Source organism: Solea senegalensis, linkage group LG1 (assembly GCF_019176455.1).
Source record: "Solea senegalensis isolate Sse05_10M linkage group LG1, IFAPA_SoseM_1, whole genome shotgun sequence".
Taxonomy (NCBI): domain Eukaryota; kingdom Metazoa; phylum Chordata; class Actinopteri; order Pleuronectiformes; family Soleidae; genus Solea; species Solea senegalensis.
In genome coordinates this window covers 22,230,005-22,255,716 of record NC_058021.1, presented here as the reverse complement: position 1 = coordinate 22,255,716, position 25,712 = coordinate 22,230,005, and the positions used below count along the sequence as shown (strand labels likewise).

General features: G+C 41.3%; 1 protein-coding gene and 3 non-coding genes across 6 annotated transcripts; 1 reads left to right on the top strand and 3 right to left on the bottom strand.

Moving 5' to 3' along the window:
- Window positions 1–1,997: 1,997 nt before the first annotated feature.
- Window positions 1,998–2,086, bottom strand: trnay-gua. The gene is given in 2 exon segments: window positions 1,998–2,033; window positions 2,050–2,086. It is a non-coding gene; the product is annotated as a tRNA-Tyr (tRNA).
- A 706-nt stretch (window positions 2,087–2,792) lies between these two features.
- trnay-gua lies at window positions 2,793–2,882 on the bottom strand. Its single transcript is given in 2 exon segments — window positions 2,793–2,828; window positions 2,846–2,882. It is a non-coding gene; the product is annotated as a tRNA-Tyr (tRNA).
- Window positions 2,883–4,484: 1,602 nt separating this feature from the next.
- On the bottom strand, window positions 4,485–24,953 carry LOC122773339 (choline transporter-like protein 5-A). Of its 3 annotated transcripts, none has more exons than XM_044031953.1 (22): window positions 24,785–24,953; window positions 22,841–22,889; window positions 22,444–22,517; window positions 18,780–18,864; window positions 18,361–18,445; window positions 17,565–17,693; window positions 16,383–16,443; window positions 13,469–13,592; window positions 10,615–10,698; window positions 10,279–10,391; window positions 9,958–10,089; window positions 9,766–9,865; window positions 9,560–9,652; window positions 9,011–9,098; window positions 8,553–8,821; window positions 8,383–8,477; window positions 8,140–8,243; window positions 7,995–8,068; window positions 7,579–7,649; window positions 7,379–7,467; window positions 6,957–7,041; window positions 4,485–6,614 (listed from the first exon to the last, which is right to left on the bottom strand). In XM_044031953.1, exons 1-22 carry the CDS (start codon window positions 24,864–24,866, stop codon window positions 6,517–6,519), a joined length of 2,184 nt encoding a protein of 727 aa, XP_043887888.1. In that variant the 5' UTR covers window positions 24,867–24,953; the 3' UTR covers window positions 4,485–6,516. The 3 variants fall into 3 exon arrangements, with proteins under 3 accessions (XP_043887888.1, XP_043887897.1, XP_043887906.1); XM_044031962.1 differs by having other exon boundaries at window positions 4,485–6,488; XM_044031971.1 differs by lacking the exons at window positions 22,841–22,889; window positions 24,785–24,953 and adding an exon at window positions 22,769–22,834.
- trnad-guc lies at window positions 5,754–5,825 on the top strand. The gene has a single exon. It is a non-coding gene; the product is annotated as a tRNA-Asp (tRNA).
- Window positions 24,954–25,712: the final 759 nt, after the last annotated feature.

Genomic DNA, 25,712 nt, shown 5'->3' with positions numbered 1-25,712 from the left:
ATGGGTGGGAGTGGAGTCTCAATGATCTTCTCCGCTGATCTCACCACCCTCTGCAGAGACTTCCAGTCGGAGGCCTTGCGGCTCCCAGACCAGACGGAGATGCCACCGGTCAGCAGGCTCCCGATGGTTCCTCTGTAGAAGGTGGAAAAGGGTTGGGAGAGGGGAGAGACAACCTTCTCATCCGTCGCAGGAAGTGTAGGCGCTGCTGGGCTTTCTTCACAAGGGAGGTGGTGTGAAGTGTCCAGCTGAGGTTGTCTGTGATGTGAACTCCCAGGAACTTGGTACTGCTGACGACCTCCACCGCTGTGCCATTGACGAGAAGTGGTGTATGGCTGGGACGGGATCTTCTGAAGTCGACGTTGATCTCTTTTGTCTTGTGAACATTCAGGAGCAGGTTGTTCACCCTGCACCAGTCCACCAGATGTCACACTTCCTCTCTGTAGGCCAGTTCGTTGTTGTCCTGAATGAGGCCCACAACTGTTGTGTCGTCCGCATATTTTAGGATGGCACTGTAGAGGGTACTTAGCACTTGCTTGGTGTTAGCGCTGGGTGGGATATACACAGCAACAATGGTGACGGTGGTGAATTCCCTGGGCAGGTAGAAGGGTCTGCATCTCACAGTCACAAACTCAATGTCCACAGAGCAATGACTGGAGACCAGGGTAGCGTTGGTACACCAGCTGTTATTAGTGTAGATGCAAATTCCACCCCCTCTGGTTTTACCTGTGAGAATGTGACTCCTGTCGGCTCTAAATGTTGTTAGCCCGTCCAGGCTAATGGCTGCTTCAGGGACAGATGAGTTTAGCCACGTCTCAGTTTGTTTCCCTTCTGGTGGTTAAGTCCAGCTTCAGATAGTCCAGTTGGCTTTCCAGGGAGCGTAAGTTGGCGAGCAGGATGTAGGGAAGTGGCGATCGGAACAGGTTATCTTTTAGCTTAGGTGTAAGTCCGCCGCGACAACCACGTTTCTGTTTCCTCCCGCACTGCCTCCGTGGGCGGACTGCGCTGGTGGGAGACTCCGCTGCTTTGTAGGCCGCTGGGTCCGACTGGTGTAGCTGACCAAGGCTTTCTAATGTGGTCCGCGTCTCTAAGTGTACGTAGTCAGAAAGACTGAATTTGTGTAATCTAAGCATGACCGTCAGCTGAGCAGACAGTAGTGGAGATGGCGAATCAAGCGATGTATTGGCTATATTACTGGGAGCCGAAGCAGCCGCTGCCATACAGGGCGCCGGCATCTTGCCATCTTCGATAGTGTCCCAAGATCAGCGATGTTGGCAACCTTGAGACGTTTCGGAAGAACACCATCTCTGACTCCTTTCCCATCACCACTGGGGCTCCAAGATGAGACTGCAAGGGAGACTGTCCCAGAGGGCATGTTTGCTAGTAGGCCACCTGGAGTTTGGTGATACCATTCTCAGGAGGGGGGAGCAGCACTGAATCAATCAGGCATGCTATGTGTGGGCGGTTCAATGAACTGACTGCTGATAGCTGCCACTTTGTCATTAAGTGCTGCAAAGGCATCTGCTGTTTGGTTGGTTGTGGGTAGTGTAGGCCGAGGGTGTCACTTTTGCCATTGTGATGAAGAATGATGACAAATTCTTATTTATTCCCTTTTCTTAATTGGATGTCATCTTTAAATCGTAACTTGAATTACATCACCTGCTAAGTGCTTGAGAAGATGAGACTGGTAGGGAGATTGTCAATAGAGTCCCAGAGGGCATGTTTGCTATTAGGCCACCTGGAGCAGCTGCAAACAGGCCAAGCAACAAACCCTCCTGGTTGTCACAAAGACAAAAACATGGCTGTGGCAGGAGTTTGGTGAGACCATGAAGTGGTCTCAGGAGGGGGGAGCAGCACTGAATCAACACGTGTTGTTGATAGGGTGACTTAACTTCAATTGACAAAACAACAACAGAACGCATTTAAGGAAACATTTGCATAATTAAGGAAGTCTCAACCATAATTAAGGAAGTCTTTGAGATTTATTTCAAAAAGATTCCTCCTTCGAGCCGGATTCGAACCAGCGACCTAAGGATTTCCATTTGATTGAATCTACAGTCCTCCGCTCTACCAACTGAGCTATCGAAGGGGATGAATAGTTATGGAGTTGTCCTCTGTTTTGCCTCTGTTTTGACACACCGCTCCGCAGGCTGATGTTGTAGTGATGACCACTCACACCCATGACCCAGTTTCGATCTAGAGTGACACTTCCGGGTTAACCAGACAGTTCATCGGTGGCTCTTGAGCCGGTGGTAAGCGTGCGTAGTTGACTTGTCTGAGAATAAGAGATAAGCCTGACAACGGGGAGGTGGAAGCTTTTTGGCATTTTAATTATCGTGAGTATCATGAGGTTAGGACATCCTCCCTCATTAACATATGGACACAGAATTAAATAAATAAATGTAGGAGAGCAGAAATGTCGAAATAAATTTAAAGCATTTATTTATTCTTTCATTTATTTATTGTTCATTTATTCATGCATTTATATTTCTGGATTTATTTATTCATATACACATAAGTCATGTTTCATCCTCCATACATATGTACTGTAAATGGACACAGCCACTCTTCCTGTTTTTGGAAGTAGGACTTCTGCATGCTGAGTATGTAGTAGGATATGTTGGAGGATTGGTGAGATCCTTTACTGGATGAGGCATGCTATGTGGAGGCGGTTCAATGAACTGACTGCTGATAGCAAAATGCATCTGAGGAAATGCTGGATTAATTATAAACCTGAATTCTTGACATGAAATGAACTAAATATAGTGGAATATGTTAGATTTTAAAAGCTGTCTTCCTTCGAGCCGGATTCGAACCAGCGACCTAAGGATTTCCATTTATATGAATTCTACAGTCCTCCGCTCTACCAACTGAGCTATCGAAGGGAATGTATGGGGAAGTGGTATAGGTGGTGATTCATTTGTTCGGGGCTTATTTTTTGTTGGGATTTGGCCTACTTGTGCACCCTTTAGCTGAACCCAAGAAGGCTGAAGAGTACTTCTTCTTGTGTTGAAGAAGTACTCTGTTAGACCTCCGGACAGTTTATAACACATTGATGGAAATCACAAACTGATAAGGTATCGATAAAACATCAACCATCTTAAGCATCCACTTCATTGTAGATTTCACTCCTGTAATATACTTAATACCCAGTTTAGTGTATATCCAGAGCAGTTACAAAAGCCCATCTACAATAACCTACCAGTGTCACTGCAAGTCAGACTGGGATTTATCAGTGGTGGATGGATCAAATTATTTAATCCATTAACGTTCTTGTGCATGCAAATCAGTTTTACTCACTTCTACCAGCATCAATATGAAGTGTTAAACCTTCTGTTTTTGGCACAGTAGTCTATTGTAGACTGTAAAATGTAGAAATTGTAATCTGTGTATATACAGTCTGACACTAGAGCAATGTGATCTGTTAAAGCTAATGCACAGCGCAACTGAATAAATCACTCACTGGCGATAGTAGTTTTGTCCACAGATGGGATTTAGAATCAAAAACTGTTCTCTGTAGAAACCTACCACCCACTGGGTGTCATGCTATTTTACAGCAGAGGTGGTGAACTTTGCACGTTAACAGTCCTTGGTGCTGCACAGAAAATATTAAAGCAGTGAAAATCATATGGTACTAAGTTCAATTATTATTATTTAGCTCAACAACCGCTGCTTCTAGCTATACTTGTTACAGGCCTAAATAGAAGAAACTCCATTAAGCTAATTTGAGCTGGTTTGCAACGTTACGTTACAGAGATGAAGGCTTGGGATCGGGAATCGTTTGTGTGGCTTTCTGATTTGACCAATCATGCTGTTGACTGAGGTTAGGACCTCCTACCTCATTAACATATGGACACATAAATAAATAAATAAATGTGTGAACAGAAATGTAGAAATAAATGTAAAGCATTTATTTATTATTTTATTTATGCATTTATTTATTTATTTCTGTATTTATTTATACATAAGTCAGGTTTCGTTCCATATTGGATTCTGCGCTGTTCCATCTCTGGCTCAAACCTGTAACTTTTGAGTCATCACAAATAGAGAGACACTGGTAAAGATGTTTTGGAATAACATTATTCCTGTCATAAATTCAATGTTATGTCCTTTAACGAGTCATTACAACCAACATACTGTATATACAACTTCAAATGACTATCATTGTTATCTTTACTTGTTAAATGATCACATACTCACAGTTAATGAGCGGAAGACCAAATCATTTTGATTTGTTTTATGAAAATCATTTTAAAAAACATTCAAACAATCACATAATACAAATACAAAAAGGTACACATATCTGAAGATTAATATTGAACTTGCTTTACAATGATAATACAAAAAAAATTCAGACATTGGGAGAAAGTAGATTGTCATATTGGTATTTGAGGTATTGATATATTTTAATATACTCAGTTGTAAGAATTAATAAGTTTTGACAAAATTGTATTTTGTCAAAAATAAAGCAAAACATGAAGACGTTAAACATTTTTCACACACATTTATATTCAAACTCTTGTTAGCGAAAGCCAGTTGGCACTGATTCTTACAACATCCTCAAGTTAGATCAGAGAAAGGGTGCACATGTACCGTATTTTCCGCACTATAAGGCGCACCTAAAAACCTCAAATGTTCTCAAAAGCCGACAGTGCGCCGTATAATCTGGACGAGACGGAGCCGGGCATGTTGGATCCCGTATTCGCCCAACTGTTTAATTCGGACACTGAAGAAGAAGAATTCGAGGGATTCGCGGATGAGGAATAACTTGATAAAGTGAGCTTTACATGTTTATTTTGTGTGTTGTGTTGTGTGACATTAACGTTTGAGCAACGTTGAGTTATTTATATATTGTTATTGCTTTGCACTATTTCGAGTGTTACTATATTGTGATAGCACTAACGTTTGATTTACCGTAACAGTATCAGACTGTTTTTTACGTGTTTATTGAATCCAGGAAAAGTTCCCCTCCACTATGTGATATAAATGTTGCGCTACATGTTATACCCTGCTGTTGTTAAAAGATAAACGAAATACCACATCACATAAAACAGCTGTTTATTCATGTTGGGAGTAAACGGAGTTGTCAGAACGCTGGTTTGTAATCTATAAATAAAGTTTGACTGACCTATCTGACTGTTTTGTTGACATTCCCTTTAGCGCAGCTCCATCTAATGAATGCATAACGTAACCCCAGCCTCTACTGTAGCGTCTATTCTATGCGCCTTATAATCCGGTGCGCCTTATAATCCGGTGCGCTTTATAATCCGGTGCGCCTTATAGTGCGGAAAATACGGTACCATTCAAAGTTGCTCTGCATTACATCTGCCATTGTCCTATTAAGTCTGACAATGCATCTTTTGCTATTGTGTCACATGCTAATTTTGCGTTTCTCATGTCAACTGATGTTTTCAAATCATGCTCAACACAGAGACAAACCTTACACTTTAGAGACCAAACCTCCTCTTTCGTCTCTAAATGTTAAACTAGGAGTCATATGGACCGTGTTATAGGGGGCATTTCCTACTGAGTACGGTATGGTTTGGAATGGTAAAGTCCTGGGAGGGATTGAACAAGTACAGCAGCCCCTTGCCCTTGTTGTAGTGGAGACCAATCACAGTCTGACTGTAGCATCCCCCAGTTTAGGATCATCCAGTTCTCATTCAGTTATTTTGGTACAATTCTGAATGGCAATGTGCAGTAAGGCCCCAAACCGTAGGATTCTCTTATTTGTGGTAAGGCAAGTAGATCACAACTCCTCGTTAGTATAGTGGTGAGTATCCCCGCCTGTCACGCGGGAGACCGGGGTTCAATTCCCCGACGGGGAGGATGAGTCTTTTGGCCTTTTAATAATCTGGCAGGCTGCGCACTTAGTTGTTAGGTGTAAATCCGCTCGCCACAGTTTGAAGGTCATATGCGCAGTAAATGGAATCAGCTCACCCATAGTGACACAGCAACTCTTCTTCCTTAACCAGACAGTAAATATGTGGCTCTTGAGCCAGTTGCAGAAGGCTGTGAACGTTGTTGATAAGGTGTCTGAGAGTAAGAGATAAGAAATAAGCCTGCAAAAGTGATTATACTTCTTATTGTCTGGAATGGAATCCAAATGGTGCTTGTTTTGTGTGGCATTGCTGAGGTGGCTGCCTGGAGCTGTGGTTGCATAAAAACCTGTGTATGTTGTTGCTCCAGGATGTTGGTAAAATGTTTGTTAAGTCTTACTTTTTATCATAAATTGGTCCTTGAATGAGTTGTTGTCTCATTTAGACACAAATACACAATGTATCAAATATAGTAGTAGTATTATTACTTTTAATTCTAATAGTATGCTATCTGGGTATGTTTTAAGTTTTCATAATATCATGACATGGGGCCTTTAGTATCTCCAGAGGTGTCCAGTGTTATATTCATCAGTGTGGGGACCTGGTTGGCTGCTCATGGCTTTTCAGTAGTTTTCAGCAGTCAAACAAATTCTGATCCGGCTGCTGCTGGAGCTATGTGGAGAACATAGAGTACAGAATGTCACCGCTGCTGGTGGGGTTTTTCCAGGATTCTGTGCAGCTCTGGAGACATATGGAAAGGTTTTTCTAAACTGCCATCATTTCTTTCTAAGTCATCACCTGGTTGGTTTGATGAATGGATAGATGGATTGAAAGCAGGGGAGAATGGGCAGTAGTGAATGTGTGGCAGAAATGAATGTAAAATTATGACAGGTGGATAGAAGTAGATGAGCAGGTAAACAGGGTGAAAGAGTGAAGAGGAGACAAGAAGAGAAATGTATTCGGTTAAATCAGTGCAGGAGTCTAGGATTTTTTGACATGGTGAAATAGAGCCTGGACTCAGTTAACACATAAAACCACAGCATAAAATGAAAACATAAATAATTTTTCAAAGGCTAAATTGGGATAACCACTTCAAGGCTGTACTAAAACCAACTTAAATAATGATAGTATTGTACTCACAGAAGCACAGGAAGAGTGTGTCAACACACATGGCATAGACAGTGAAGAAACCATGAGCTATCAGGTAAGCACCTATCACCACAGTCTGATGAGACAAACATGACACAGTTAAGAAAAAAAAACGCAGCGCACTGAACACACTGGAACAAAGACATTTAGTTGTAGCATTTTCATAAAGGTGTCCTAACTTCATTTGCTTTATTTGCCCTCTTGTATTTCCATGTGTAGTTCATTGTATGTCAGTATGTAGATGTGTGACAGAGAATGTTGCAGGTGACATGAAACAAAAAAACTGCTATATTGAGTGAGATAGTTGCACAGAGAGTGTTGTGCGGAGTTGAGCAGCATCATTAATGTTAGGGAATGAGTTATGTCATCAATATGGGTGTGTATGAGTGAGAGAGAGAGAGAGAGAGACCAACCAGCAGGGGCACCCAGTAATAGTTGAGATTGGGTACTTCTTCTTGGGCAAAAGGGATCTTCCGAGTGAAGAAAAAGAAGGCACATACACCTGAAATGTGGGCACACACACATGCAAATATTAGTGGTGTTAGGCTGTATAAATATATAACTGTATGTAACTGTGAGTACTGTATGATTTGAAACTTGTGTTGTTACTCACCAACTCCTCCTGCTATCACCACTTTGCCCAGAAACAACAGAAGGTCTGTCACTCGGTCCAGAACTGCAACCCTATTTGGACAGAGATACAGTTTTCAACTCATGTTCAACACACAGAGACAAGAACCTTTGCTCTGGTCTCACACACAGTAAAGGGTAGCCTGCCTTCCTTAAATGTTAAACTGTAAAATATACAAGTCATATATATGGACCCTGTTAGAGGGCATCTCACACAAAGGTATTGTTTATTAACAAATATATGCTGTGTGTCCTCATCATGGTACAAGTTCAGTTTGGTACAGTATGGTATGGTATGGTTTGGAATGGTAACGTCCCAGGTCAGGCTTGCATTTCAACTGACAGCAGTACCTTTACATGGTAGGCAGGGTGAACACAGAAAGAATAGAGAGACCTTACCTAACCACATTTCTCATTAGCAGGAAGAATGCTTCTCTGGCTGAGGTGCAGAAGTTTCTACCATAGATCGCCACCTGGTTGTCAGAAGATTGATTCAGTGGCTGAGTGGCTAATTACTCATCTAGCACTGCATTATCCAGCTCACCATGATATAAGCATTATGGTTCAGGTAACGTATGAATTTCTCCAGACACCAGAAGCAGCATTTCAGACAGCACATCATGAACCTGGATAGGCTGTTGTTAGCACCTACACAGATAAACACAACAACAGTGTAGTGATGGTGGTTAATGGGGTGGGATGAGGAGGAAACAATGACCCCATGGGCTTGCTGTTAAAAAGAGGCAGTGTGTTTGGTGTTCGTGTGTGTGTGTGTGTGAATTTATACCTTTTAGTTTTTGCTCCAGATATTCCAGTATGATCCGCAGCAGTTGTACTATTGAAAGAATTAAAGCTCCAAATGCTAAAGAGCCTGTGTGATACCTGACAAAGACAGAAACAGGAAGTTTCTATACACTGACAAATGAGGACTCTTTGGATCTCAGAGATTGTTCTGACCTGATAGTCCTGCTGAATGATGAGAAGAGTGGACATGGTGGGATATCCTGAGGCTTCCTCTGGGCCCAGTAGTAGCTGGCAAATGCCCCAGCCAGCGAACATTGCCCTAGGGCCAGGCTGAAGTTGAGCAGCCAGAGGAAGACCAGCAGGTTGAAGAGCTGCAGCAGGAAGAGGTGGTGGTGATAGGACGTCTCCCCACCGTAGAAGGCAAACAGACACTGAGAGCCGATACACAAGGCTGATGTGGAGATGTTGGTTCTGTTAAAGGTCTGACATAAACATGACACAGAACAGTCAGATTTATATAGTAAGAAGGCTTATATACAGTATATAGTGAATGTTATATAAAACACTTTCTACATGCCTTTTCTACAGGTTGTACTCGTTTAATACACAACTATAAATGATATATGACTTAAGAGTGGAGAATGACAGACATAGAAGATGTTTAACTTCACCTCAGGCCTGCATGTATTGTTGGCATAGGGACAGGTTACATCAGGAGACATCACTTTGTAGATGGCTTCACCTGAAGAGGCCAGGTGACTGGTTTTACAATGCGGGATAAAGAATAATAATAAAGACAATAAAGAATAATAATAAAGACAATAATAATGATAATACATCCACAATAACCTTGTTTGTACTGTTTGTGACTGGTTCTCTTTTTAGGAGATTCTGTAGTTGGCCAAAACGTTGTCTTTGCCAGACGTTTCTGCACAGTGAAATCAAAGCACTGGTGGACTCAGCTGTATTCACCCAGTTTAGATGGCATGTATATTCAGAGCAGAGGTTATGTGTTTTAAACAGAATAGTGTGGCTGTAGCACAACTTGGGTAATTTGTTGCACAAGTGAGTGCATTTGTCTATGCTTATTTAGTGGAAGGAGCTTAGGACAATGAGTCTCCCCCTTGGAACCTTTTAGATGAATCCCTAAATTACTCTGATCTACAAAAACATTAAATATTGAACATGCCATTGTTGCTTGTTGTCACTGTAAAGGATACATGGCAGTAACTGCCCAGTATGAGATGCAGACTGTCAGCAATAGAAAGATAAGGACTGGAAAGAACAGTGTGGACATGATGTGACCAATGGCTCTGCAATATCAGAGAAATCACGACAAGGAAAACAATTATTACTTTAGTAAACATAAAAAATAAAAATGTTTGGTAGAATAACAAATGTCACTATGAGATTTTGAATGTCCTACTTGCTAGCCTCTCTGAGCAGAGCGATGGCCACTCGGACTCTTCTCCTCAGAAAGATAAACATAACCAAGATGATCGTTTCTGTCACTCCCAGAGATGCCACTGACAAACACAATCATAGGTTACATATTTGAAGTTTAGAAGTTAGAATCAGATAGTTTTTTTTACTAATGACAGATTGGACACAGACTTACTTAATATGACCCATGTCTGTCTTAGATGTAGATAGACATGCAAGTCAGTCTGCAGGCCGACATCTGTGAGGGCCACATCAGAACCTGGTCTGTCTTTGAGCTGGGAATATTCCGTGTAACAGTACCACATACCTAGAAACACACACACATGTTCACTGGGGAAGAGTTTGAAGAATATCACAGACAGTTTCATAAACATTGTCATTCCTTCTTTCGTTATTTCTCTGGGTCACCTGCAGTGTGAGGCAGATTAATAAATATTCTCACTGAACGATAGATAGAAACGGTAAAATTCATGAAGAAATCTCTCAGAGTACGCACCGTATGCCAGAAGCAGTATTACAGTGATGATGATGGACCACAACAGCAGACCTGCTGTGAACCTCAGCAGCAGAATGAAAACCAGATTAACAGCCAGGGAAAGAAGCAGACCTCTGTACAGGGGAAGATCGGAAGTGTATGAGTATTATCCCTTTAACATAAAGGAGTGTGTCTAGTATATCAAAAATAAACATATTTTTAAATAGATAAATATTTATAATGAAAAAATATGACATGATGAATGTACAATGTTGACAAAATGATCCATGTGAATCAGTGAAGAAGGTGTAGACATTGGGGTTTAACCCAGAGGTTGTGTGTTATGTGTGTAGTTACATGAGTATCCAGACCCATGACTTGGCATAATCTTCCATAACCTTCATGCTCATTTCCTTTGTGTCCACCAATCCTGTTATTCCCCTGCACAGAGAAATTAAATCATAAGAAGACACTGAGATTACACTAGGGTGGTTCACACCCAATATTGTTCTACATTGTTCCACACCTGAATTTGGTACATTGGTAAATGTTTCAGCTGATTTGGTTTACATCCACAAAGGTAATTCTCAAACACACTACAAATTGTAAACAAAATTCATGTGCACTGAAATATTGTTCAGTTAATGGTACACATGAAGGCTGGAAAAATAACACAAATCCCTCCCAACTACTTAACAATCTTAAAAATGTGGGTTCATCTACAACAACTACCAGGAAATCTCTATATTTAACAGAGGAGTCTGTTCAAGTGGAGTGGTGTATTTAGGGTGTATTTAGGGACACCGGCCGTGGGTGGCGGTGCCCCCACCACTGGTCGCGGTGAGCTCCGGCACCCTGGCCGTGGGGAGCACCTCTAAAGTCAGATTTTTCTTTTTATTATTGTTATTATTATTGTAGTAGCTAGTATCAATTAAAGATAAAATTCATATTGGTATTGGTATTATTCATATTGAGAAATGGTTGATAAACACTGAGACAATGAGAGCTACATTGTTTACTGATGACAACTGCATCATTTTAATTGTGTAAATCTAACTTGTGTAGTATAGCAAGTAATATAACAACAAAATCAGTAACTATTCAGCCTCCTTCCACGAGTCTTTACTGTTGAACTGTGGTGTACACATGAATGCAGGGTAATAAAACAAAATATAGCTTTATTATTCACAAAGGAAAATGTTTTAATATAAAACAAACAAGAAGACAAATCTAAAAGAATGTCTAACACAATAAGCAAACAAAAACTAAATTATGAAACATGTACAGTGGCGACAGAATCTGATGTGGCACAGCTGGAGGAGTCTGGAAGAGGAGCAGACACTGGATGGTGTGTGGTGTGAAGATTTTCTCAAAGACTTGATTGAAAGACATGCTCCTAAAGGACAAAGAATACAATTACACAAAATATATACGAAGAGTTGGCTTTTTTTTTCAGGAAACCTAAACCTTTCACCAAAATATGCCAACTGAGTTAGCTGTGAACATTCTAATTTTGTCTATATAGGCTATGAATAACATTAGATGTTAGTACACACTGAACATGACCGTGGTGTGAAAACATTGTTACTTCTTGAACAAATATGAATAACATTAAAACATTTATTTACATTATTCTCAAGCAAAAGCAAGTTGGCTTTACTTTGCTATCAGTTTACTTAGATATTTCGTATGTATAATTGACGTTACTGCCGACAACTATATGACATCGTAAACAATGTGAGTAGAAATAGAGTGGAGTATTAGCGTCAGTCTTACCTCTCAGTGACGTCTTTGTGTGGAGACCGTGAACTCTGAGTTTCCAGCTTTTCCATGTCTTCAGTGTCTTCTCCAAAACTCAAAACAAGCTTAGCCTTCAGGCATCAGGCTTGCACCGCTCTGAAACTCTGACCGGCAAATGATGGCAACTTACTGCTTGTCCTTTCCTTGTTTATACTGCACATCCTGGTACAATGTAGCACCATAGAAAAACAACCTGAGTCATTTACAAGTCTGTAATTCGCCACTCACGGTGGTTTGTGTGTTTACACCATCCATGTGTGTTTACACCATCCATGGTTTACACAACTCACGCTATCTGCTTCGAAGCTTGAGACACACACATTTCTATTACATAGATGGTCTAGTTTTAATAGACATTCATCTTCCCCTGGGTGAACTATCCCTTTAACAATCCTAAAAACGTGGGTTAATCTCCAACAACTACAGGAGTCTGGTGTAAAGTCACTAGTCAGTCGTGTGTGTGTGTGTGTGTGTGTGGTTTATAAAACAAAGTCACCGCAGTTTCATTCAGCCGTGCAGTGATGACTCCCCGTTAAGTAGGTACTTTTTTGAAGTGGAGATGCATCCTAATCGTGCCGTGTCGTGCTGTGCCGAGGCGATTAGAGCCGGTGGAAATACGCCATTGGTGTTCTCATCCACATACCCCTCTGATAAGTTGAGAGAACTGGGAGGAGAACCACTGACAGTAGGAGCAAAGTCAGAGGTTGTTAATGCTGTGAAATGGCTTCCATCCTCTGGGTCTGAAAAACCTCAGGGAAAGGTAAGGTAGCACATTTAGCCCAACTAGTGCAATTTCCTCGGTGTGCTGCAAAATCTGTCAACGCTTCGCTGTTTCTTGGCGGTGGGTAGGAGAGTCCTGAGCTGCAGATTTTGCTCTCACTCTCCTGTGTTGAGTTGGCAGCTTCAGGACGCTTATGAGTGACAATGCTTGACTAAATGTGTTAGTTAACCTGCAGAGGAGGAAGACTTGGGGCCTTAGATCTGTCTATCAGCGGTTCTCCTCCTGGTTCTCCCTTATGCTCAATGGGGTATGAGGAACCTTGAGCCTATTGTCCTAAATACTAGCCTTCCAGAGTTCAACTTGCAAGTGGTCCAAGGCCACCTCTTTCAAGTGCACCAGAGTCGGGTTCCTTGATTAACATCAGAGAGTCTCAGACTGTGTTACTGTACATTAATGCTTCAAGTTTGGTTCAACCATTTCAACTGTAAGAAACACCACCAACTGATTCCCATTCTGCCTTTGGACAAACCATGAAATTAGTTACATGAGGAGTTCAGACCAGAGAGTCACAATTGTTAAAGGTTATTATACAGCATTTAAATAAACCAGTGACATAAAGTAAGTCTTATGGGTTTTTTATGTATGTATGCAGCAGAAATAATATACATCAGGATAAGTACAGTTCAGCACCTGGCAGCTTGTTGGAGTTCAGTGACACTGTGGGGAATTTCCAGAGCATCGAGAAACCTGGTTTTGTTTGCTACAGTCACTGTTCCATTCAGAGTGCTGAAGTCTGGAAGACACCTCTGCAGAACTGAGACACAGACACACACACACAGACACAGAAATAATCAGTGGTGGGCTATCAGGGCCAGCAGGGCCTTTTCTGTTAGCCCTGACAATATCAAAAAAGTATTTTGTGTTATTATTATTATTATTATAATTATTATTAATTTTTTAATAATCAAATTAATGTGTGTCGGAACGTGTCTGAATTCAATTACTTTTTCAGTATGTTATGATTATATTTCCAGAAAGAATATGGTTATTTTTTGTGAAGCTGAGCTGGATTTTCCATATGTCATTAAATGCAGCATAGCTCCGGGGACCTGCTCTAGTAGTATTGCTGGCCTTTCGTTGAAGCTGCCATTTCCTATTTGGTTATAACTTTGACTGACGTGTGTCGTCAGCCAATCAAAATTTGATGCATAGTGACAGAACACCCCAGGCCCAGCGATGTGTCTGGCGCTTGCCCCCGCTGTTGTCATCAACGACGTTTGAACCTTTGGCCGGTTTTGAAGTAAGCTATGATCACTGCATTAACACCACCGATCGATCATGTTTCTGATCTCCTTCGTGTGCACTTTTCATGGCCATCGTTTGGAGAAAAAAAGGAAATTATTTTAAGAGGAAGACCAACACCGAAGAGGTACATCATTTACGTTAGTCTGAGTGTTAAAGGGGACATATTATACCCTATTTCCCCCATTAAAATAGTTTCCTGGTGTCCTAATGAACATGTCAGTGACATGCTTTGGTCAAAATACCATAAGGATGAAGCATCATAGCAATTCAATAACCCTGCTAAGTCCGCCCCTTTCAGAATGCTCGGTTTTCGTGCATGGTCCCTTTACATGCAAATGAGACACAGGCAAACACACACCCACTTCTTCCAGGGGGTTTCTGATTTGTCCTCTTTACAGCACTCACTCAATCAGCTCCATTTGTCTCCCTCTCCCTCCACTAGTTCTCTGACAATATCAACATGGCAGCGTGTGCAGAAAACAGCGAGAGTGCCGTCACAGGAAGAGACGTCCTACATAAGGATCGAGCCAAACAGTGCCCAACTGTAAATCAGTTAAAAACACTTCGGGACAGCACCGCTGATTGCCAGCTGAACAAACTGCCGCTGTATGTGGCTGTATCAGACCAGTGACTGTGCTCCGGAGACCTCTCCACCGCTGATCGCCAGCGGCGCGCGGCGAGCTGAATAAACTGCCGCTGTATGTGACTGTATCAGACCAGTGACTGTGCTCCGGAGACCTCGCCACCGCTGATCACCAGCAGTGTGCGGCGAGCTGCATAAACTGCCGCTGTATGTGACTGTATCAGACCGGTGACTGTATGCTCCAGAGCTGGCAATCAGTCAGCGCCAGTTTAGGCAGCTCGCCTCTGACGATCAGCGGTGCTGTCCCTACATCTTTTTAACTGATTTTCACAGAGAGAGTGCAGCACCGCTGATCATCACCGCTGATCGCCAGCGGCGAGCTGCATAAACTGCTGCTCTATGTGACTGTATCAGACTGAGTCTGTGCTCCGGTCATGGAGGACGTACTGAACAAATATTTTTAATTAGGACGTGTCAGAATGGTCAGTTATGAGCTCTATGTGACCTTTTCTTAAAAATGTGTGTGTTTGTAGGTCTGTGAAATACGGTCGCTGACTAAATACGGCGACCGCTGGCCGCAGTCTGACGTGAACACACATTTGCTGACTTTATCCGGTACATTAGCTTCATATATAAAATCCTCTGAGGCTGGAAGTTTGTGTAAAACACTGTGCTCCACTGTGCAGCCACCAACAGCACACTTGTCCCTCCGTGTTGACATAATACCTCTCTTCTTCCCTCACCTGCACTCTCACAGAGACAAGGTGGAGCTAAGGTGGAGCTCTCGAAGTAAACTGACTGGTGGGGCGGTAACATTCGTGGTGAAATGTGCATGCTGGCCTCATAAGCGCAGGGAATTCAACATCGAGTTTTTTATCGCCTATATTTACACAAAGGGGGACCACGAAAACATGACTGAGTATTCTTTTTCCACACTTTGGCGACTGGTAGGGCCTCCAGAGTCCCAAATATAAGTATTGAAATGGTTAAAAAGTTGTTTTTGCATAATATGTCCCCTTTAATGATAAATTTATAACATTCTTTAGAAGTGGTGAGGACAAAACTGTTGATCATAAATAGTGCCGGGGACGTGTTCCCCGCGTAGCTGACGCCTATGCTTATGTGGAAGCTTGTTTTTGTGTCATATAGTGGCTTGTGAAATTGCAGTCGCTGAGTGACATAAGATGTGGTGGTAATGATGCAGTAGCCTATAGATGCGCAGTGGTGTGCGTGTGCGCTATGGTTGTTGCAGATCAACTGTCTCGTGAATATTGTGCATAATAGTGTTTTTTGTATGTGGTTGTGTTTGTGCGTGTTTTTTATTTTTTTTTTTTTACTGAAGGCCCTGACTGAAACCCCACGGTACGCTACTGGAAATAATAGAAGTTTATCTACAGCTCCACTAATAATGTACAAATTGTGTTCAAATTTATATGAGGGACAGATAAATATCTTAGGTTATTTTAATGATTGTGGTCACATTTTGTTTACACATGTATACATATAAACTCTGACAGACACCAAGAGTGGAAATGTTGCATTAGCTGTGGAAAAAGGTGCTTAATACATAAACTATGTAGAAATGGACCAAGTCTTATGGTTGAAAAAAAATTACCATTTGAAGCCTTAAGATTTAAATGGCACCATGTCAGTTTACAGGGCCAAGTTGCCTGTAATCAGCCTCCTATTACATATTATCTATGGTTCAATGCTTACATGGTTTACTGGGTATGATCATAGAGGGACAGTCCTCATCCCTTAGAACCTCAGACATTGGCTGGAAAACACAGGAGAAACAGGAGGGTTAAGTGTATGGAACGTTTTTGTAATATTACGTTGAGTTTGTTAAGTTTAGTCACTCATGTCTTGGGATTGTCTGCCTCGCCCCTGATTGCTTTCACCTGGGACACTTACTTTCTGTATAAATAGTCCTGGCCTTCCCCTGTCATGTCGCCAGTTTGTATTGTTTGGTTCATGAGTTACGTCGTCAAGTCTTTCACAGCAAGTTATTCATGTTTCCCTGGTTTAGTTTACTCGTGTTGAGATTTGTTTGATCCTCCTGATGAGTGCTTTTTGTTTATGTTTTTGATCCTCCTTGTGAGCGTTTTTTGTTTATATTCTTTTTAAGTAAAGATTTTGTTAAACTTTACATTGACTTTGAGTCGTGCATTTGAGTCCTCCAGTCTTGTGTCTAAAACCATAACAGTTTTCTGTTGTCACAAAAGCTGGCCATGATCCTTATTTTTTTGTAAAATATGTTTTATGACTGTTCTAAATAATAACAACAATAATAATAACAACAATAATAATAATTCTGTATTCATTTATTATTTATTAATATTCTACATTGATCAAATGTCTGCGGATTATGTATGTATATGTAAGAGAGCTCGCCTCACTGACCAGTTATCCGACTCTGCACCTGGAGCTGAAAAATACATATTTACAGTACTTTGCAAAAGTCTTGGTAAATGAGTTAATAGTTTCTCAACTGCTTTATTAGAATATCATCAGGAACTACATGAAATAAGTAAGTATGCAGCAGTGGTATAAAGTATTTATTTTGACCTCCACTTAAACCTGAACAATAGCAGGGGACTAGCTATTTTAAACCTAAATGGAATAGAACCATAATTAATGCCATTGGTAAAACCTGGGTTTGTCCTACTATCACATATCAGAAAAGGTCTATTACACTAGGATTATTCCAGACATGTTTGAGCATTACATGCCTGTAGTACCAGTTTATCTTGCTGGAAGTTTGCTAATATATAACTTCCAATTTATGACTTCCAATCAAATCATTCCATGCAAAATGCCAAATGTCACACATTTTTACACACATAAAAATATAATTTCTCATCAGCAAGGCATATATGCATGTGTCTGTGTGAGTACCTTGTCAGGATTATTGAATCCAGTCTTACAGAACTGTTTATAATATTCCCAGTGACTCTTGTTGATGCTGTGTTGCAGCTGCATGTCAGTGTAGGTGGCAAACTTGTCTGGACACTGTGACACACACATCTGTAAGAAAATAGATACACAGCACATTTCTGATGTATTAGTAAAGATACTGTAGAACTACAGTACAACAAAAGAAACGTGTGATGATTTTTTTTTATTCTTTAGAACAGATTCATTTGTAATATTAATGTGCTGGTGATAACTCATATGGTTTGTGACGTGTGTGTATCTGTATCTTGCTTCCTCCTGGATATAACTAATTTTTTTTATTTTGCCATAAATGAAGCTAACAAACACCTGCGTGACAGTCAGAGTACGCTTCTCTAACAGCTTAGGTCAGGTATTTGTTGGGCTAAGACCAAACATACTGGGTGCAAGTTGTGTTCAGTCAATATTCTCTCATGCTCGTTTGGTTTGGACATGTGTGCCGCTCACTGATATTTTTTGATCTGTGTGTGTTGCTGTAGGAGATACTGCAGTGTGGTGACTAAAAGTTGGAATTTCCAAGTTCCTAGTTGGAAGTTTCAATTGGAACAATTTGCAAGTTGGATTTCAAAATAGGAAGTTGTAGCAACCTCACAAACCCAGACATAGGACTCCAAAATAATGTGTAGGGTGTTGTTATCAACTGACATTCCTAACAGTGGCTAACAGAGACTAGCCAGAGATACATTTGCCACAACTTCCAGTTCCAGCCTCTTGTGTAAGTGGAATACACCATAGGTACCTGAGTCGTGGAGCACTGCAGGTTGATGAGAACAGCCGGGCTGGCACATTTAAGGATGTTGAAGTAGAACAGAATGGGTTTCTCCCTGCAAAATAAGGTATGTACATCCAGTTATTTTTTGTCATTCCACTTTTGTTCGGTGATCGCTTCCATGATTAGCTTTTGAGGGAGCTCAAGAGCAGAGAGGAAACAGTTTCTTCTTGGGGTGTTGAATATTAAGTTGGTACCAACTGGACTTGGAGCTCTCAGCTATAGCCTAGTTCCACTGAGTGGAACAGTTTGGTTTGGTACAGTAAGGTACGTATTTGTTTGAGTTTCCATTAGTAATAGTACTAAATTACCTGGCCCCAAACTTTCCATACTTTGATACCATTCCCCTTTGTGTTAAAATAAATTTTATTTATATAAGAGTAACTTACGCGTTGGACGTTTCCTTCTGTCCACAGAAGTGACCGTAACTGTCTGTTGGATGGAGAATCTTCCGGTGGTCTCCATGTAACCAGGCTGCACAGAAGAACCCAGGAAGAACCCACGCATGATTATTATCTGACTGACTTTGTTTCATAAAGTCAAACAAAATAACTTTGTTTGATTTGAAATATGTGTCCATTGAATTTCTTAATTTCTATGACATCAGCACAAAACTAGTTCAGAAAACTCTACTCTGTTACATTTGTACACAAGAGAGGAACTAAGACATTCAGTTGGTATGTCTAGGACAGGGGTAGGGAACCTATGGCTCGCGAGCCAGGTGTGGCTCTTTTGATGATTGCATCTGGCTTGCAGATTTCGGCTTTTCAGATAAAACATAAAATATTATCACTTGTTTTAATCCATCCATCGATTTTGGAAGTGGAGGAAACGCAAGTGAATGACATAAATGCAGCACCGTTCTATTCCCTGGCTTTGGATGAGTCAACAGACGTAAGTCATTTGTCGCAGTTCAGTGTGATTGCAAGATATGCTGCTGGTGACACACTGCGCGAAGAAAGTCTTGCTGTTCTGCCAATAAAAGGGTCCACAAGAACCAGAAGTCGCATTAATGGTGAGTATTATAACAACATTATTTAAAAAATTATACTCACATTTAGTTAAATTCAGTCTTAAAATATATTATATGGCTCTCACTGAAATAAATTTGCAAATATTTTGCTTTCATGGCTCTCTGAGTCAAAAAGGTTCCCGACCCCTGGTCTAGGACTTTTTCTGGCAAAAAAACCCACTGATCAGTAGTATTCATGGAGACCAAAACTGGTCTTAATGAGACAGAACCTCATTTCTGTGTATCCAGTTTAGGGATGTCCTAATACAACTTTTTCACTTCCGATACGACACCGATATTGCAGCCTTGAGTATTGGCCGATACCGATCCGATATCAGCACAAATCATACATACTTTAATTACTTAATTTGTAGTGTGGAATGTTAGAATAGGCTTGATCAAGTGATATTACTTAAACAGAGAACAATAGTCAGCAACAGTAGGTATGAGAAAAACTGACCCATTTATTATTAACCAATGGATTACATAAATTTTAACCTTCAACATAAGAATATTCAATTTTTTGCTGTGTTAATTTCATAGTCTATGGTTAATTTCATCATGAGGAAAGTACCAAGTGCTAATGGGGGTGTTTTCAGAGCACCTGTGTTTCACAGGTAACAGCGTGTCTTCAGTTTTCACTATTTCGGATTAGCCCAACCCACACAAGGTGAGTGACTCGTCCCGCAGGTAAACCTGGAGCCCGGCCACACAGACGTACTTAGCTCCGAGTGTGGAGCTTCAGGACACATTTAAAACACATAAAGCTCTTGGCATGGCTGGTTTTTGGGGTATAATTAACAAACGGAGGCTGTTGAAAGTCGGCAGGTAGCTCTGGTATATGAAATAATGTTGTTTTAGCAGCTCGCCCCTGGATGAGCTAGCGTGGTGCTAGCCATGCTCGCTGTGCAGCTTCGTAGCCTTTGATTTCAGAGGTTAAGAAAAATATTTAACATCTGAAATAGCAGCAGCACACACATGCTATTGTTGCATGCACATGCTATCCAGCAGCACAACGGGTGCTGCTGGATAGGAGTGCTACAGTGGAATGGACTGCTTGTATCAGAGTGCTTATATCAGAGATTTTAGAGGCAGTCTGATACAGGGGTGGACTGGCCATCGGGAGTACTGGGGGTTTTCCTGGTGGGCCGATCGATTTTGGGCCTGCCGAGGGACGGACGTTTTTGTTATTATTATTTCACTGTGCCTTATCTTGAAAACTACGGTAACTCTCCCAGGGGGGCGGCCCACAGTCCTGAGCCCACAGAGTTACCGTAGTTACCGAGACAAGGCGCAGACACTGCACCGCTCTGCAAAACAAAGATAAACAGCGGCCGTCTAACACCGTGCTCAGCTGCAGACACAACGCAGATGACGTGACGATCAATTGGCCCAGTGGCCTGTCTGTCAAGAATACCTGGCTCAATGGCCCTATGAGAGGCTACAAAGGCCCAGGAGTATTGAACATTTAAGCCCTGTTTTATACTTTCATCTCATACTTTCACACTAAATTGCAGATCTCCATGCTTATAACTCACATGTTGCAATGTGATGTGTTTTGAGTATGTAGATCTGCTATGTTCACAGTTTTTGATCATTTCAACCTATAATTGAAATCTCCCAAATCAGGTCACAATAGTTAAAGTGTTTAAAGTGTCAACATGCATCTTTTGTAGTGCCAAGGAAGGATTTATTCAAGGCTCCAGAATATAAAGGAATATTGCCCAGTATAGTGGTGTTATTATGGTGTACATTATTTGTATGTACATGAGTGTCCTCACTTGAAATGATGTGTGTGTGAGTGAGAGAGTGAGCATGAATAAATGACTTTAATTTCAAATCCATTGCCAGTTGATGTCAGTTACTTCGCTCTGTGTTTTTGTTATCTATACAAATATGAATGTTACTGTTACCTTTTAATATATACCCAACAAAATACATGATTAACTCATCTTGTTTCTTCATATTCCCATAAGAAAAAGCCGGTTATGTGGTTTCTCTCTGCTAATGCTAAAGAGCCAGCATTTTACATAAATGTATGGAGCTGGTGTGATATGAACAAAGTACAGACTGTGTGTGTGTGTGAGAAAGAGAAGAGAAGAGAAAGAGAGTGAGGGTGATGTCATCACAAATGATGTCACTCATGTCTGGTAGTAGCACTGCTGGAGTGAGCCTTTGTTACAGTGTGTGAGTAGGACTACAGTATGTATGTTTGCAGTAAGAGCGCACACAGTGTGTGTGTGTGCGTAGAAATGGAGATTAATGAGGTCAGTGTGCCTGTGTGTGTGTACTAAGTGGGTTTAGTAGATTCACATCCTCTTTGGGCAAAAATATCACACAGTAATCATTTTTAAATAATCTCAATTCCTGTCGAAATAATCACATTTAGATAAATTAGATATTTATTTAAAATCGTTCAGCCCTACTTGCCTTCCATTCATTCTTAAACTTAATCCCAATTCAAATCTTTGCCTTAAACATAACCAGTTCCTCAGAAAGGAGGTTCTGCCTCATTAGGACCAAGTTTTAGGACTACTGGTCTTGACAAGGTCAGTGTTTATGACAGAAAAGGTCCTAAAGAGGTAACAGATACTAGCACACATTAGATTTTCAGATCTCTAGTAACGACATCAACAAATGAACAAGTTTATACTGAGGCACACACACGGAAAGAGAGACAAGACAAAGACAGACGCCACATGGGAACATAGACACAAGGAAAAACTGATTTTACATCCGCGTGACGCACATTTCATCATTCACCCTTTCATGCGTTGGTCTGCACAGACCCATAACCAGGGGACCCAAACATTTGTCCTTCTGGGGCCACAATTTTGGGGTAACAAATACCAGTGTATATTGCTTTTCAGCCAAAACATGTTTTTCGTGTGTGTAAAACATTAGAAGATCGAAAGGAAACAACAAAGACAAAACGTGTGTTTTCACGAGAGAATACGCTGCAAGACAAGTCTGATCAAAGAGGCTTAATCCCGCTCTTGAGAGCACTGTGTGTGTGTGTGTGTGTGTGTGTACACACTCACCCACTATTCCCAAAGCCACATATGAGAGGATGACAATGATAAAGATCACACAGCACAAGACGTCAGTGCAGCTTCTACAGAGACAGAGAAGAGTAAAGTTGTAGAAAGTCGTGACTGTGTCGGGGAAATTGTACCTGAAAATGTGTTATTTACACCCGAAAAGTGTACAGGTGTAAATAATTAAATGAATAATGTCTGAGCCCCAATTAGTGTCCTTAGTGCTTCACTGTCCTGACTGACATGAGCTGAACAGGGTCTGATTTAAGATTATGGATTAAATCTTAGAATGTGAGGGTTGTGTGTAAATTGTGAAAATAGTGTTTACATCCTGTCCTGGTCGGTATGGGCCACCATAGTTTCCTGACACACTTGCTTTAGGAGAGAATGACGGTGTTACCTTCTGGGGACCGGACCTCTAAATGACGGATCAAACTTGTGTGGTTCTCCTGGAAAAAACAAACAAATATTAATCGAGTGTCTTGAGATAAATAGCTGCACAAATGTTGAATGTGCTCATCCTTTCTCTTGCTGGGTTTAATGTATTTTGTTCACTGTCTCTCATGTAGTGAACTGATGCTTAAGAAAATCCTGCCTGCTGTTTTGAGGTGAGATTGAAGGTAGGCAGGGAGGTTATTATTCAGTTGTGAACAGTTCACTCCTAAGGAAATACTGACAAAATAGAAAGCGCTGCAGTGATTTTAAAACACTCTGAACTATAACAGCACGGACACACACAGGTTTGCACAGCTATTCTTGTACACTGCACTGCATTGACTTCCATTCATTTGGACCGGGAAACAAGGCATTATCCTTAACCTAAACCATAACCTGTTAATGCCCAACCCTAACCATAACCTTAACCTAACCACAGTTCAAATATTAGTCCTAAACTTAGCCAGTTCCTCAGAAGTGAGAGTCTGCCTCATTAGGACCAGGTTTTGGTCTCCATGACGACTACTGGTCCCGACATGGTCAGTGTTTACGCCAGAAAAGGTCATCAGAAAGATTACAAAAACAAGAACACGCACACACCCAGAGAGGCAATCAAGGAACTAGAGTAGAATAAGAGCATCTGGGAAGAGTGAGAAGAACCAGAGCTGAGGTCAGCTGACAGCATTAGTGGACAATAATACTCAGCTAATCTTAATCCTGCTTCTGACCAGGATAACCGCAGTGTGATCAAGACAAAAAACCCTACACCTTTACTGCGACATGTCTCGTGCATGTAGCACCTAAAAATGGTCCACCTAAAAATGTAGGTCTTTGTTCGCTTCAAGTGAACCAAATGCAGGAAGTGGACTACAATGCAGGGCTTTGTGGGTAAACCCTACCAAAACATACGCTAGTGTAGACCGATAGCCCTGAGAAATGAAAAACCCAAAATAAAAAACCCAAGACCATTAAAATTTGATGCAGCTCCATGTTTTGCTCTTATGTGGCGGAAACAGAACCAATAGATGAGCAAGTTTTCTTGTTGATTGTTTGTCTCGTCTTCTCCTTCAGTAATCCTTGATGCAGCGCTGCTGCAGACGAGGTGGGGAATACGTTATTCAAAAGGTGTGTTTCGTGTCACTAAAGTGCAGTGTGAAAGCAAACTCGGATCGTACCGAGCCTAGCGGACAATGAGGTGTGAAAAACCACCTGACATCTCCTACGACGTGCTTCTGCACGATGACCAACAGAGGGCTCTGATGCTGCAAAGAGGAAGTTAGAAGGAATAGTGACCCCGAAGAACGTTACGTTGAGCTTTGGCAACAGCACCTCTGCCTCTTTGACGTCTCCTCAAAACTGACAACTCCTTGCCCCGCCTCCCCGATGACCTATGAACTTGTGCAGTGTCGTGAACGATGAACACCTGTAGTGTTGCTGGTCCCCGAATAAGACATGGCAATAATCCATGCCACTGGGTTTGATAATGTGACACAGTGACCATCATGAAAGAATATCGTGTAGGCTGACCCCGACGTAACCGTCCGACATCCTGTTTTGTTGCCGCACTCCCAGTATTTGTTTGCTTGTGTAGTTGTGTATAATTATCTCCGTTAATGTTTCATTTAATGTTTTTATTTCTTCTATCAAAACTGTAAATGATGTTTACTTTTATGGTACAACAACTCTCCTCCACTAACACACCTACTCCTTCTCTCCAGCCACTTCACTGTTCGCTGTTAAACCTCCAGGAATCTTAATTTCCCTGAGTTTAAATGATGTGCAATACAATAAAGAAAAATCTGCAGGTTCTCATTTTAATGACTTTTTTGTCTGTGTTATTCTTGATCAGTTAAACGTGAGTCATGCTGGTTATGATTCTGCATAATAGAGTATGTAAGGCTGCACTCACCGTAGTATCGAGCCGCTGCTGCAGCAGGAGACTCACTTTGAACTGTGGCGGAGCTGCTGGCGGTGTAGCGGTGAGGCGGCATGGCGCGCAGTGAAGTGCAGTGTGCTGTTGCCACTGGACAAAGGACTGAGCTCCTCCTCTCCTCCCCTCCTGCTCCCTCACTCCTTGCCTCCTCTCTTCTCTCTGTGTGTATTGTATGGATTAGACGTGAGTGCAGACAGCACGTGACGGTGTTGTGGGTGAGACGCCACCTGCTGCCTCAGACAGTTGAACCCTCAACCCTAAATTGAAGCTGCAAAAGCTCTGGGACAGTGTGGACATATTGGATTTGCATTGTCATTAATTAGTATTTGAAAATGTGATGATAAATCATTAGTCCATTATAACTACATGGACAGATCTACTCATGAATGAATGAATGTGTGTTAAGTGTCTCTGCCTGGTGAGCCGTGCACCACTGACCTCTGCTGGCAAAACATGGGAAATACACAATCTTTTATTTGAAGCATGTTTTAAGCAGTCTTGTATGAAGTACCATAAACGGACAGTTAAAGTAAAAGTACAAGTATCTTACCAGAAAATTACTTTGGTAGAAGTTGAAGTCACTTTTCATAATATTAGGATTGAGCAATAGTAGCTCAGTGGTAGGGCAAATTGTCTTTCAACTGGAAGGTTGTGGATTCAATTCCTATGATGCTCACAGTCAAACATGGCCTGTTTTGTGAATGTAGTAATCACTAATAAGAAACACTTACAGGAGGATGTAGGACGTCATTGAGAACTACATCAGGTGGATTTTTGTAAAGTTTTAGTCAAATTATTACCAACAATGGAGGTTGAGTGTGTTTCCTTTAATATCCACTGGGTGGCAGTAGCAGTCTAGCTAAGAGACAGTCTATCTGCATTGAGAACCTGTTTTTTGTCTCCA